This window comes from Setaria italica, chromosome IV, assembly GCF_000263155.2.
Source record: "Setaria italica strain Yugu1 chromosome IV, Setaria_italica_v2.0, whole genome shotgun sequence".
In the NCBI taxonomy this organism is placed as follows: domain Eukaryota; kingdom Viridiplantae; phylum Streptophyta; class Magnoliopsida; order Poales; family Poaceae; genus Setaria; species Setaria italica.
In genome coordinates, this window is record NC_028453.1 from 8721970 (window position 1) to 8737666 (window position 15697).

Consider the following 15697-nt stretch of genomic DNA (forward strand, 5'->3'; position numbering starts at 1 on the left):
GCGAGGGTGGCTGGCCTCTGATCGCGAGGAATTTGGCGCGACTCTCCGCTCTGATCGCGGGCGGCGGACACGCAGCGCTTCTTCGCGAGCCGCGCTAGGGGATCCTCGTATGTGAGCCGAGCCGAGCTGTCGTGGAATGGACTGGGCGGGGCTGCGGCCTCTACGAGTGAGCGCGAGCGAGCGCGTGCGAACCGGGGGCGGATTGCATGGCGCCCCGCAGAGATCGAGGCCGGGGCCGGCCATGGCCGCTCCACGTACTCCACCTCACCTCCACCCCCTCCTCCCCCTCCACACCGCCTTCTACACATCGCGATCTCCCTCTCCACTCCCCCGCTTTTGCACCGCGCCACATCCCCTCCCCCCGAGGCGACGACGACGACGGCGGCGGCGTTGGGGGAAGAGATTGATATGCGTCCGCCTGCCCCCTCGCTCACAGCATTGTCATCGGACTGATCATCCTCCACACCGGGAGCCGGCGAAATGGTGAGTTCCATCTTCTCGTTGCGTAATGTAGTGCGGAGGCAATTAAAATTAATGGTGATGTTCGCCGGTTCGGGTCGTAGCTGATGCTCTTGTCTTGCCTGTGACGGATTGGGGGAATGCAAATGCTTTGTGAATGACTTGCCAAATTAATTCAAAAACTCTTCTGGGTGATATCTGAGATCACTGAAACACCCAAATTTCCGTTGCAGGGGACTAAAGTTAATATAATTGTGGGCTCTCATGTGTGGGCTGAGGACCCTGGTATCTGCTGGGTCGATGGAGAGGTGGTTAAGATCAAAGGTGAAGAGGCCGAGATCCAGGCAACCAATGGGAAAAAGGTAACATGCATTCGAATTTTGTCAGCTTTCATTGACAGATAAGTTGGGTCTTGTAAACCGCTTCGGGCTTTATATTTGCTGTATTGTATTGCTGCTAATCAGTGTGCTGCCACATTTTTAGATCGTTGCAAATTTGTCGAAACTATACCCCAAAGATATGGAAGCAGCTGCTGGTGGAGTTGATGACATGACAAAGCTTTCCTATCTCCATGAGCCAGGAGTGCTGCAGAATTTGGCTATCAGATATGAGCTGAATGAAATCTATGTATGTTAATTCTTTTGTCACAGATTGTTGCATGATCACCTACTGTAGACGTGTTATTGTGCCTGTTGCACTGTCAGTTTTAAACTCTGAGACTATGATCCTTATGGCTGACATTTTCCCATGTTTGCAGACATACACTGGCAATATTCTCATTGCTGTCAATCCTTTCCAAAGGTTGCCTCATTTGTACGATCCACATATGATGCAACAGTATAAGGGAGCACCATTTGGAGAGTTAAGTCCACATGTTTTTGCTGTGGCAGATGTTGCATACAGGTAACTCTGGTAGCTAGAGGAGGTTGGAGCGTTGTTCCTTACATGGCAACTGTTAAGTGTTTTCTCCCTTTTTCTAGCCTCCTATGTTTCTTTTAAGAAAAACTTATGTAGTTTTTGATCAGTTGGGGCGTTGTTCCTTACATGGCAACTGTTAAGTGTTTTCTCCTCTTTTTTTTCTAGCCTCCTATGTTTCTTTTAAAACACTTATGTAGTTTTGTATACTAAAACTGCTGTGAACTGAAAAAAGGCTGATAGCCAGAAACATTTCAGTATATCCTTGGAGTACGAGATGTCTCACTCTTGTCTTTTATTAGGGCTATGATTAATGAACATAAGAGTAATGCCATTCTTGTGAGTGGTGAGAGTGGTGCTGGAAAAACAGAAACAACAAAAATGCTTATGAGGTATCTTGCCTATTTGGGTGGTCGGGCTGCAACTGAAGGAAGAACAGTAGAGCAACAAGTTCTTGAAGTAAGACAGCCAGTACTTGCCCTTGCAAGATAATTGTAGTGTTAAGTTATTTATACGTTAAGTTATTTATACTTTAATTGATCATGTATCATTTATACTTGTGCCTGCAGTCAAATCCAGTCCTTGAAGCTTTTGGCAATGCAAAAACTGTCAGGAATAACAATTCTAGGTAAAGGAACTCTAAAAGCAAGTTTACCAAATCCTGGAGTTGCATATATGTTCGGGTCTCATTTTTTCCTCTTCATAATGCTTGGTGCAGTCGATTTGGTAAGTTCGTCGAGATTCAGTTTGATAAGCATGGGAGGATTTCAGGTGCTGCAATCAGAACTTACCTTCTAGAAAGGTCACGTGTATGCCAAATATCTGATCCAGAGCGCAATTACCACTGCTTTTATCTCCTGTGCTCAGCACCTCAGGAGGTAATGATTTATATTCTGCTTGTGCATTTATTATGAGCCTTACTGCACTTGTCACTGGTGTCCTTTTCACCAATTTTAAATTTTGATTACATTGTTTAGAAGACATTTGGTTATTAATACAAACTATATCCTTCGACATTGAGCTTACAGGAGGTCGAAAAGTACAAACTAGGAAATCCTAAGACTTTTCACTATCTCAATCAATCAAACTGTTATGAGTTGGTTGGAGTAAGCGATGCCCATGAATATTTGGCTACCAGAAGAGCAATGGATATTGTTGGCATCAGTACTCAGGAACAGGTAGCTCAATTATTTCCATATGTTTTTTTATATGATTGATGGCTAATTTAACTGAATGTTTTTTCTCACTTGTCTACAATTTAATTTCTATCCAGGATGCTATTTTCAGGGTTGTTGCTGCTATCCTTCACATTGGCAATATTGAATTTTCCAAGGGGAAAGAAGTTGATTCCTCAGTCTTGAAAGATGAAAAATCTAAGTTTCATCTCGAAACAACTGCTGAGCTTCTTATGTAACTACCTGTCTTTGGTTTATTTCAAGTTCATGAGATTACTATGTGTACCCTGTATGGAGTGTTGAGTTGTACTCTTTGTCAGGTGTAATCCTGGAGCCTTGGAAGATGCTCTTTGTAAGCGTGTCATGGTAACACCAGAAGAGGTTATAAAAAGGAGTCTTGATCCTTACAATGCTACTATTAGCAGGGATGGTCTGGCAAAGACGATATATTCTCGCTTGTTTGACTGGTAACGTAATAATGCCATTTTATTCTTTGTTACATATGTTCCATAGCATTACGAATGCAACATAGAAATAAGAATATTGCATTCATCATTGTGACTCATCTCTATCTATCAGGCTTGTTGATAAAATCAATAGTTCCATTGGGCAAGATGCTAGCTCTAAATGTCTTATTGGTGTCCTGGACATTTATGGTTTTGAGAGCTTTAAGGCAAACAGGTAAGATTTCCTGTAGTTTAATCATGCATCTACAATCCACTTGTTCTTTTTCAGAAACTGACGAATCATAATTTCTGCAGCTTTGAACAATTCTGTATTAATTATACAAATGAGAAATTGCAACAGCACTTCAATCAGGTAACATTTATTCACAAGGAACGTTTTCATGTGCACCAGATGCACTGGCCATTTATCAACCAAAAGAAAACAAATTAATGTGAAATGTATTTCTGTGTTTTTTTCAGCACGTTTTCAAGATGGAACAAGAGGAATACACTAAAGAACAAATTGATTGGAGTTATATTGAGTTCGTTGATAATCAAGATGTTCTTGACCTTATTGAGAAGGTATAGCCGCATAGCCATTATACATAAAACAACTCTAAATTTAGTTAGCAGTTTAATGTAAAGCGTGTTGAGAGTTGAGACTGAACATTCCAAACATCATAATATAGTACACGAATTCTTTTCATTATTTTAATTTATGGGCATCAATCATGCAAATATCCCCTGCTGCTGAATGCAATTCCATCATTTCCAATTGTAAGCAATGAAGATTGTGTGGAATAGTATATTATATTATATTGAACCTTGAGGGCAAATATATAGGGGGTACAAAACTTGTGGGCCAAGAGGCCTCCCCGAGATATTTCCTATACTCCCAATATACTCTAACACCAATGAATGATATTCATAAGAACTTAGGCTTTGCCGTTAGGCCTATAAGCTCGGGGGGGGGGGGGGGGGGGGGGGTGTAATTCATTGGAGAAGCCCAAGCAAGGCAAACAATCCTTGTTTATGCCAGGGAAAGATGTCGCAGTCCCTTTTGTTGTACTTGTTTTAGATCTCAGAAAGTCTTTAACAACCAGTTTTCTATGGATTCACACTTGTTTCTTTGCATATATTACTGGGTTTAGAGACTGAGTTTTATTTGTTTAAACTGTCTGTTTGCAGAAACCTGGGGGTGTTATTGCACTTCTTGATGAGGCATGGTATGCATAGCTATCATCTTTCATGTCTATCCTGTGTCATATAGTTGAGCATTTGAGTTTATGACCACTGAATGGATGGTGACATGCTTCCTCTCTCTCTCTAACTTCATTCAGTATGTTCCCCAAGTCAACACACGAGACGTTTGCCCAGAAGCTCTACCAGACTTTTCAAAAGCACAAACGTTTTGTCAAGCCAAAGCTATCTCGCACTGATTTTACAATTTGTCACTATGCTGGAGAGGTAGCTTTTGTTCATCAAATTCAGTTACATCAGGACATTTTCCTATTCTGGTGTTAGCTAATGCTCGTGGAATTGTGATATATTCAGGTGTTGTACCAGTCTGATCAATTCCTTGACAAAAATAAAGACTACGTTGTGGCAGAGCACCAGGAGCTCTTAAGTGCTTCTAAATGCTCATTTATCTCAGGATTATTTCCACCTCTGCCAGAGGAGACATCTAAATCTTCCAAGTTCTCTTCCATTGGAGCTCGCTTTAAGGTCAGATCTACACCCACCTATCACATTTCCTTTTCTCTCCATTTTGCGTTATGCATTACTGATTTTTCGTTATCTATGCTTTCTATGTGGCAGCAACAACTTCAAGCCCTTATGGACACATTGAATTCTACAGAGCCTCATTATATTAGATGCGTGAAGCCAAATAATGTGCTAAAACCGGCAATTTTTGAGAATGTCAATGTTATGCAACAGTTGCGTTGTGGTGTAAGTGATTTTGAACAATGATTGATGGTGTATAAATTGGAGTCTCTTTATTATAGCAAAACTACCTTGACTAAATCACACACCATCATCAGGGTGTACTTGAGGCAATCAGGATCAGTTGTGCCGGGTATCCTACACGTCGCACGTTTTATGAGTTTTTGCATCGTTTTGGAATACTTGCACCAGAGGCCCTTGAAGGGAAGTAAGTTCTTTGTTGAAATTCTGTGGATTTGTAATTTCACATTGGTTCTAAGTTCTAACAGAGCTACTTTTATTTTAAATGTCAATAGTAGCGATGAAAAGGTTGCTTGCAAAAAGATTTTGGAAAAAAAGGGCCTTGCAGGCTTTCAGGTAACATGAACTCAAATCCACTCAGCTTGTTGCATATTTTTGTTTTTCAAAGCAAAGTCAATGCCTAACCTACATTGAGGAGCTATTAATGATCTGTCAAAGGAACATTTTGTGCTTAAAACTTGTGTACTTATTTTTTAGTGCTTTCTTGCATGATTACATGCAGGGCACAACCTCATTATACAATCATAAGACTAGAAACAAGATGAATACTACGTCTTCATAATTGTTTACTAATTTTCATCACATTAACACTGATCTATATTTTTCAGATAGGGAAAACAAAAGTTTTTCTGAGAGCTGGTCAGATGGCTGAATTAGATGCTAGGAGGACTGAAGTACTCAGTGCTGCGGCAAAAACAATTCAGGGGAAAATGCGAACACATATCATGCGGAAGAAGTTCCTTTCTTTGAGGAAGGCATCCGTATGTGTTCAGGCAATATGGAGAGGTCTGTTTTGCATATAATTAACTGTAGCCCTGACCAGATTTCATTTTACTAACCAATTCACAATATCATGCTTTGTGTTTTAGGAAGACTGGCTTGTAAACTATATGATAACATGCGAAGGGAAGCAGCTGCCATCAAAGTTCAGAAACATCAACGTAGGCATCAGGCGAGAAGGTCTTACAAACTCCAATATGCTTCTGTTCTTGTTGTGCAAACTGCATTGCGAGCATTGGCAGCGAGAAATGAGTTCAGATTTAAGAAGCAATCTAAGGCAGCAGTTACAATTCAGGTGGTTTTGAGTTACTAGTAAACAATAATTCAACTCATCTGGTTCTAGTATAGAATATGTACCTGAATGCCCTGACTCTCCATGGCAGACTCGTTATAGGTGCCATAGGGCTCATTCATACCATAGGAAGTTGAAATGTGCAGCCATTGTTGCACAATGCAGATGGAGGGGAAGAATTGCAAGGAAAGAACTCAAGAAACTCAAAATGGTATGCATTGTATCCCACTAAATGCACTATTCTGCATATTATCCTGTTCTCAAAACGTCGTGCTTTGAAAGATTTAGCTGTGTGGCAGAGGAGAGTAAGTATTACCATGAGAAACATTCTCTGTGGAGAGGTCATAAAGTTAAGAACGAGGTACCACCATCAGAGAATGTAAATGCTTGTCATATCTAATGCATTTCAATTTGCTATCATCTTTACTTCAGGAAGCAAGAGAAACAGGTGCCCTCAAAGAAGCAAAGGACAAACTTGAAAAGAAAGTAGAAGAACTTACATGGCGTGTGCAGTTAGAGAAACGACTAAGGGTATAATTGTGAACTTATTTGTTTCTTCTCATATCTTCCACTCTGTAGACACGTCTAAGCAGTAAAACATATGGCATCATATAGTTTTAATACATGCACTCAGATATTAATATGTTATCTATTATAACAATTATTTGACACAAATCAATGTATGTGCATACAGACAGACTTGGAAGAAGCAAAAGCTCAGGAGTTGTCAAAAATGCAGGGCTCTATGGAAGCATTGCAAGCTAAACTGGAAGAGGCAAACACAATGCTCGCGAAGGAACGAGAAGCTGCTAAGACTATTGTAGAAGCACCTCCTGTAGTGCAGGAAACTCAGGTTATCGTCCAAGACACTGAAAAGATTGATTCCTTGACAACAGAGGTGCAAGAACTTAAGGTTTGTAGTCTCGAACCATCATTGTCCAGGATATCCTAATCACTTGCTTGTCCGATTGTTTTCAACGATAACAGACTACCAGATGAATCGAAGCACTTCATATCACTTGCAGTCATTTTGTGACATATGACTTTATTTTTCTGTAGATCTCATTACAATCAGAGAAACAAAGAGCTGATGATTTAGAAAAGAAACGCTCTGAAGAAGAACAAGCAAATGAAGAAAAGCAAAAGAAAATGGAAGAGACTGAAATAAAAATGCGTCAATTTCAGGACTACCTGAGAAGGTTATGCTATTCAAATTCTCCTTTTTTCCTTTTATGTGGTTGTCACTGTCTCACTGATACTTCTATGTTTAATACTATTGTGCATGAACCATGTCCAGATTCTCCTTGTGTATAATCTTCAGAATACTACTATGTAGCACAAGACATGTTAATCCTTGTATTTGTTCACTCTTCTACCTAGGGCAGGTTTAACTTGGTTAAACTATTTTTAGAATTTGAAAAAAAAGCCTGCATAACATAAGTACTTTCATTTTATAACCTAATTGTATTATTACTACGTTATCCGCATCAAATCCTCACCTGATGTGTATGTGATCTGCATATTCTCGTTCAGGCTAGAGGAGAAACTCGCTAATGTAGAATCTGAAAATAAAGTGCTTCGTCAGCAAGCTGTCTCAATGGCTCCAAGCAAAATTCTGTCTGGCCGCTCCAAGTCCAATTTACAAGTGAGTGTTGCTAATTTTTTATATTTTCTTCCTTTTTTGGTGACTAATCAATTATTTGTACCTCTTGCTTGTTTTACAGAGGAGTTCTGAAAATGTGCAAGTATCAAGCAATGACCCAAAAATAACTCTAGTGAGTTCCTTTCTGTAGGTTAACAACATATATCAAATCACATGAAAAAGCATCAAAACTAACCTTTGTTTCTCTGTTGGTGCGTCAGGAGTCCAATAATACATCCTCTCCTAAAAAGGAATATGACATCGATGATAAGCCACAGAAATCTCTTAATGAGAAGCAGCAGGTGTGGTCTGCCATCTATTCATGCCTTTTTATGATCACTGCATATATCATATAGATTCATGTTGCTCTTCTAAGTTTCAGCTGATATGTTCAGAACCTTTGCAGGAAAATCAAGATCTATTAATTAGGTGCATCGCACAGCATTTAGGCTATGCTGGGAATCGGCCAGTTGCTGCTTGTATTATATACAAATGCCTTCTTCATTGGAGATCATTTGAAGTAGAGCGGACAAGTGTTTTTGATCGGATCATTCAAACCATAGGACATGCGATTGAGGTTACAATCATGTGATGCAACTGTCTTACCATTATCTACACTGATGCTAAAGCATCATAATATCTTTTTGTTGTGTTATGCAGACACAAGACAACAACGAAGTCTTAGCATATTGGCTTTCAAATGCTTCGACACTGTTGCTATTGCTTCAAAGGACATTAAAGGCGAGTGGATCAACCGGTATGGCTCCACAGCGTCGGCGATCGTCTTCTGCTACACTTTTTGGACGAATGACGCAGGTATATGTTCATATTTTTGCTCTCCTTTTATTCTGTTCTTCTTTAACTAAAGCTTCATAGTAATGAATAAACCTTTTATTCCCCTTGTAATTTCAGAGCTTCAGAGGTACTCCACAAGGTGTAAATCTTTCTCTCATAAATGGAAGCATGGTTAGTGGAGTTGAGACACTGAGACAAGTCGAAGCCAAGTATCCGGCTTTACTGTTTAAACAGCAACTTACGGCATATGTGGAGAAGATATATGGAATGATCCGGGATAATTTGAAGAAAGAGATCTCTCCCTTGCTTGGTTTGTGCATTCAGGTATTCATGAATTCTGAGTCCAGAGAATGATAGCAGTCTTGTTGGCTTTTTCTTTCCTTGTGTGTCGTGGAATGGCCAATATGAGTACCTTATTTTGTCTAACCGATGGCTTAATGTGATTCTCCCTTCCAATTCAAACACTACAGGCTCCGAGAACGTCAAGAGCAAGCTTAATGAAAGGCTCTTCACGTTCAAACACTAATACAGCTGCCCAGCAAGCTTTAATTGCTCACTGGCAAGGGATTGTGAAGAGCCTAGGAAATTTCTTGAACATACTGAAAGTGAACAATGTCAGTATAAAGTTTCCTTTTTCTTCATTTATTAGGATAAATATATTGAACAGCTTCAAGAGCATTGCTCATATAAGTTTTTGCATGATGATTAAAAACTTGATTAAAGGTGTATATCACCGCATCCTGCTTATATATGTCACTGCTGCAGGTTCCTCCTTTCTTAGTCCGAAAAGTATTCACTCAGATATTCTCATTTATCAATGTACAGCTATTTAACAGGTAAAATACGTACCGAATAGAGCACCTACGTTACTTTTGGTTTGCAAAACTCCAGAAATGTCTTATTGAGCTTTATTTCATGGTCCGTCCATCTGTGTGTCTTCAGTTTGCTATTGAGAAGGGAGTGCTGTTCATTCAGTAATGGCGAGTATGTAAAAGCGGGATTAGCTGAACTTGAACATTGGTGCTATAGGGCTACTGATGAGGTATCATTAGCTATTCTTGTTACATGTCTCGATTGATGCTAGATAATATAAAATATTCATGAAGGAAGATTGCACAAAAATGTCCATATGTCAGTGTTTATATTCATGCTTTTTTTACAACAGCAAAAGGAAATAAAGATAAAGACATTTTTTTATTTCAATACAGAATATAGATAAAATAGTCTGTTTTTTAGGGTTATTGTTTGAACGCTTGCAACTGAGCGTCAACATTGATTTCTCATCTAGTGCTTCTCCTACTTCTAGTATGCAGGTTCAGCTTGGGATGAGCTTAAACATATTAGACAAGCTATTGGTTTCCTGGTAATCTATTTATCCATTTTCTCCAATAATGTCTGCCACGAAAACTTTTGTTAGCAGGACAAAATAGTTAGGTTATTGCTGGCAAGAGAAGTTGTACAATCAAATACGAGTCAAAACAATACAAGAAGTTCTATAGAAAATGTCGATTGTAGCATTAAAATTTGCTAAGTCAAGCAAATATACAGTTTTCATGCATATCTTTGTTACAGGTAATACATCAAAAGCCAAAGAAAACATTGGATGAAATAAGTCACGACCTTTGTCCGGTAAGGGAGAAATAGCTACTGTCTAATTTTTACCCACTATGTTAACGAAAGATGGACTTCTTGTAGATTGTTAACAACCTCATGACTTCTTTTTCAGGTACTTAGTATACAACAACTATACAGGATTAGTACTATGTACTGGGATGACAAATATGGAACACATAGTGTCTCGCCAGAGGTAAGCTTCACACTGTATTGCATTGTGTATTTCATTTCACCTGGATAATAATTGAGCACACATGATTTACTGTATTAGGTTATATCAAACATGAGAGTGTTAATGACAGAAGATTCCAACAATCCTGTAAGCAATTCATTTCTGCTGGATGACGACTCGAGGTTACTATCTATTTGCTCCTATCAACCGTTTCCCATGCTAACCTATTTGAAGTGCTTCTACTTATGCGACTGCACTTTGTAATGCAGCATACCGTTCTCCGTCGATGACATATCCAAATCAATGCAGCAGATTGACATATCTGACATTGAGCCACCTCCATTGATCCGGGAGAACTCAGGCTTTGTATTCTTGTTGCCACCACCTGAATAGACGCGTGGCATGAAGGCCAACATGGTCAATGATTGCAGGAACCCAGAATGATGATTGGGCGACAATCTATGCAGAACAAGGTTTCTCAAGTTACTAATGCCCAAAGGAATGAGGTGGCTTTACAGATAGGAGCTGATCATCTACACCATTGCAAATGTAGCAAATTAAATCCACTATTTCTTTGTGGCATGCCTGGCCTCACCTAGTGTTGATCCACCTCTAGTCTACGTAGTTGCACCTAGTGCTATTCTTTGGCCTTTTTTCTATTCATCTTTGCCTTTTGATCAGTTTCCAAAGTTCAGAGCACCCTAGTTTAGAGGTCCCTGCTCCCTAGTGAAGTAAGTAGAAATTCACCTTTTCCATAGGTTATTTTTAGTTTCTAGGGCACTGTGAGGTGAGTTTGCAAGAGCTGGGCAATAGGATGTTTATTTTCCTCTTCGTGTCGATGGTTCGGTGACTTCATTGTACTACGACAGCTCTTGTGCATACGGGCAACATTGAACACCATAATGATGTTGATGACTATTTTGAATGAAATTAACATGTGAGTGAACATTTTTTTTATTTTCTTCCTTTTTTATGGAAGTGAGTCTAGCTCAACTGATTAGGGTGAGAGGTGTGGCAGTGCACCCTAACCATCCAAGTTCAAGTCGCCTCTAGCTCGAATTTAGGTGCCTTACTTCCTTTTTCTTAATTTTTAATGATTAATGAAAAACCCCCTAGTTCCTCCTAGGTTGGTTCTAATTTTTAATTTTTTTTCTTCCCTTTTTGCAAGACGTCAGCATCGTCCCCTGCGCCCATCCGCACAGAGCCGAGTGCTGCTGCGCCATGGCCTTCCTCCGGTCCGACCACATGCAAAGAAGATGAGACATCCACTGCGGAGGAGCAGCAAATTCCTAATTCGATGTTATGTGCATCCAAACACGAATTGGTATTTGCCCTCAAGTTGAATTCCATCTATCAATTTCATGTACATCCAAACAATCGCTTTGGCATTGAACTCATTTCAATACCTAGGCTGATTTGGTATTGAAGCCAATTCAATACCAAGGCCTCCAATATCTACATCCAAACGAAGCCTTAGCTGAATTGCAATATTGGTAAGGATAGGCTTTCTAAGATTGACGTGGGGTCGCTATCAGCACCAGGAGAACCAGGGGCCCCCGCGCAGAGGATTTGTGGAGATGCTCAACCGCCACATCATCCAGAAGGGTGGGCCACGGAAGGGTCCCACCTAACTCCGGGTTCGAGGAGCTTGGGGACCCAGGAAACATCGCTACAGAAGGATTCCGGGGGAGTGAGTGGGCTGCCTTCGCTACGAAGGAAGAGCCTGGTGGGTTACAAGGCAGGTGGCACTAAATAGTCCCAGGCTGTCACACTGACCGTGTGAAAGGATAAAGCAAGTTTCATACCTCTACCTTATGGCACATGCATCCTAAGATAAAGACCACTAGCCAATATTGATGAAGCAAACATGCATGTACCCTGCGGTGGCTCTTGTGCTTCATGATATGGATGGCATGCAGCATGCAGGGCACGGACAAGATAAGACCAAAAAACAACTCCTCCACGACAATACATGCATGAAACCCCAAGGCGTGGTCCCAGGGTCAAGATACATCATGAGGGGTAGCAACCATGTGCTCTCTCTCTCCACCCATTTGCTCTTTTCACCCAGCGTGAGAGCATGTGGTCTATGGTGAAGATTCCAAGACGAGGGCATGCAAATGCATGCATGCGTGCAAGCAATAAAGAAAGAGGTGGCCTACACACTCCGGCGGACGGCGGCATGTCGGCACCCATGCAGCATCCCGTCAACTATGGGGGCCAGTCTTCTGTGCCACCTGGTATGGGATCCCTCTTGGAGTATAAAAAAGGAGACTCGGGGCAAGGATAGCGGGGTGTTGACGCTTGTTATTGACACACTTTTACCCTATTTATCTTCAATAATGACATGAATTTAATACCTAAACTATTGATTACACCTAATAAACCGGTCATTTTCACATGTGCAACGCATTTTGGAGAATGTTGTGTTTTTGTAGGAAATTGGGTCTAAAAGCATATTTCTGGATAAAGCACTGAATGAGCATCGAACCAGACGAAGACAAAGGTCAACGGGACCAGGAAGGGGCTAGGCCGATCGGCCTAGAGGAGCCCAGGCCGATCGGCCTGGCACCCTCTAGTGTCCTCTGGTGCCCATCTTTGGCAAGCAACCCTCCAACATTGCTTAGGGGCTAAGTTTATGAAGATATGGAAAGAACTAGCTCGGGATCAAAGAGAAATCGGAGAACATCAAGCGGAGATTTGGACAGTTATTGAAGATCAATCTCATCCCGAAGCTACCGACATTCCAAGCCCACATGCAAGTGAAAAGAAGATTCCAGAGCACCTGAGAATACTCGGAGATGAAGCGGGACGCGAGAGGGCAAAATGAAGGCTCAGGCCGATCAGCCTGGACCCTCCCAAGCCGATCGGCCTAGGGTTTCCCTCGCTACCTCACCTTCCAATTTTTGCCACGCGCCCTCTGGACTATAAATACCCTGAAAAATCCACCAAGCCCCATATCCAAGATAACGTACTCGACATGAAGCAACAGAGAAGCAAAAGGAGCTTGAGGGATACCTCTCCGGAGAGCTGAGGGTTGTGCAGTTGTTGGGGGTTAGCGTTGGCAAACCTCTGCCGGCGTGATCACCCTGCGAGGAAGATCACACTGGAGTTCAGGAGTTAGGAGTCATCAAGATTAAGGTAGGATCCCGATGGTGATCTTGTGATGTACAATCATTTATGGTGAAGTAATAGATGTGTTCATGTCCTTAGCGATCTAAGTATCTCCTTGGATGGTTTTATGTTTTATTGGGTTTGCTTGCTTTTCATTCTATAAATCGATGATAGATTGTCTAGGGTGTTCTTGTGATCGTGGTGATCAGATTTGCATGCTTGATCTACCGATGAGTATGACACGTTCTCTTGATCGTGCCCTTAACCTGCTTGCGCTGATAAAGGTGATCGTGATAGGATCTTTCTTGTGTAAGGTGAGTGGTCTCGGGATCCGAACTGGAGGTGTAGATTTAAAGATGCTTTTTACTAAGATCATATGTGTGTTGCTTTGCTATCCATGCTTTGAATTACAACATATGCATAGTCTAGGTTGCTCTAGATTGGTTACTTTTGCTCTATCTGTTATCTATATGTACATGCTTAGTAGATTGGATCTGAATCTCTTTAAACATCAAGTTAATACTAACAATGCTAGTTGAAATAGATCTTGTACTATAAGTTTTATGGATTGATAAACCTTAGGGGAATACTCTGAGGGAAGAGCTAAAACTGATCTGTACGCTTGTGGTTCACAACTTAGCGTGCTAGCAGTTGTCAACAGGAGGCTTGCTCCCTCAGTTTTCCAGAGCTCAAAAACAAGTTTTCCTCATGTATTCTTGAGTACACACCCTACAACAAAAAATATGCACTTAAGTAGAACGTAGGGCTGTTATCCTTCAGGAGACCTAAACCTGGGTAAAAATCTCTCCTATTCTAGAAATTTAGCGTGTTCAGCCACCGGCTGAATCTCAAAAGGAGTTCCGTCGAACCCTCGCTCCGGTGTTTACCACCACCGTCAGGTAGGGGGCTGTGGCAGTTGTCTCTTCTTACTCTGCATCTCCGGTGAGCTCCCATAGTAATCAAGCATCGTCGGCAGGCATCGCGTCGTGAGGATGCGAAAAAAGGCCTTAGGCCGGAGGGTGTTCGACCTGCAGTATCCTGAGAACAGACCAGGACTCCACTACGACACAGGTTTACTGTGACGTTTTCAATTCGTCAGATCCTGTTTATTTAAATGGTTCACTTGCAAGCATCTCCTAATCCACGTTTTCAATGCGCGTGGGTTTGTTGTGTTTGTTTGCCTCTTTTCTTCCTTGTCGTATTTCGCAGGTTGACTAGCCGCGCGCCCGCGTACATACTGCATGCCGCTGGCCACCCCGGCAAGGCTCACGTGCTACTCCGTGAGACTTCCGGCCGTGCTGCTGCCACCCCGGGACGCGTGCTACTGGTGCCCCGGGCACCCGCTGCGGCCGCTCCCGGGGACATACGACCGCTGCTCCCGGGCGCGCGCTAACGCTGCTTCCGGGCGCGCGCTACGGCGCGCTCCCGGGCGCGTAGTGCCGCTGCTCCCGGGCAACTACGCTGCCCTGGTCATGCGCTACGGCGCTCTCCCGGGCACGTGACGTCGCTGCCCCCGCGCGAGACGGCGGGCGGCTCGCATATGCTCTGGTGTAGCTAGGGATGTAAGCAGGCGCAGGTTTGCCTGCCAACCTGCTAGGCCCTCCTGCAAAAATAGTTTTGCATTGCGGGCACAAGCAGGCGAACCTGCAAAGCCGAGCGGTCTCAAGTGGGCGAACCTGCGAGGCCTGCGAACAGCCTGCAGAACCTGCCTCACCCGCATCACGCTCACACCCCTAGCCTGGCGCCGCCCGCCGCCCCTCCAGCCGCGCCGCCGCTGCGCCATACTAGCCGTCCTCGAGCCCTTGCACTCCACGTCTCCACCCCGCGGCCAATCTACCTCCAGCCAAATCCCTTCAATTCCCAGCCATGTCCGCTCCGGCCGAGCCCGCCCCTCGACGAGTCGCGCCGCCGCCGCACCTCACGCCGCCGCCGCCCGACAATCCCGACTGAATCAAGGCCGTCGCATGCGGCCCTGAACTCAAGCTGCAACCCATCCAGCGGGAGGCAAGCGCAGCAAATCGGAGAAGCGAGAAGACACGCAGGTGCATGGCGAGGCGAGGAGAACGCGGAGGGAGGAGGCGAGGTCACCGCCGTGCATCCACTTTAACGCCGGCGTTGCCACCTCGTCCCGGGCCGACGCCTAGGGCGTGTGCACGCATTGCCGCCGCCCTGCTGCTAGAGCTCTGCGCGTCTGCGCTAGAGACCGCCGCGCCGCCTGCTCAGCTGTTTTGAACTGAATTTTCCTTACAGGCGGGCTCCGGCAGGCGCCTGCAGGCTGCTTGTTTTCCTCCCGCAAAGCCCAGCAGGATTTGCCGCACGAGAAACAGA

General features: G+C 43.1%; 1 protein-coding gene across 1 annotated transcript; it reads left to right on the forward strand.

Moving 5' to 3' along the window:
* Nucleotides 1-638: 638 nt before the first annotated feature.
* On the forward strand, nt 639-11136 carry LOC101770161 (myosin-11; the record flags this gene model as incomplete). Its single annotated transcript, XM_022826065.1, has 38 exons — nt 639-821; nt 943-1086; nt 1217-1362; nt 1677-1833; nt 1944-2002; nt 2093-2252; nt 2403-2552; nt 2648-2784; nt 2870-3016; nt 3129-3230; nt 3311-3368; nt 3476-3577; nt 4184-4221; nt 4336-4462; nt 4550-4720; nt 4814-4945; nt 5038-5147; nt 5236-5296; nt 5569-5746; nt 5830-6035; nt 6124-6243; nt 6465-6563; nt 6727-6945; nt 7092-7231; nt 7566-7677; nt 7757-7807; nt 7896-7976; nt 8081-8251; nt 8335-8490; nt 8587-8793; nt 8940-9083; nt 9235-9305; nt 9412-9511; nt 9776-9832; nt 10042-10098; nt 10196-10276; nt 10355-10437; nt 10525-11136. Coding segments are annotated over 38 exons (4641 nt in total), but the record flags the coding sequence as incomplete, so codon positions are not given.
* Between the last annotated feature and the right edge of the window lie 4561 nt (nt 11137-15697).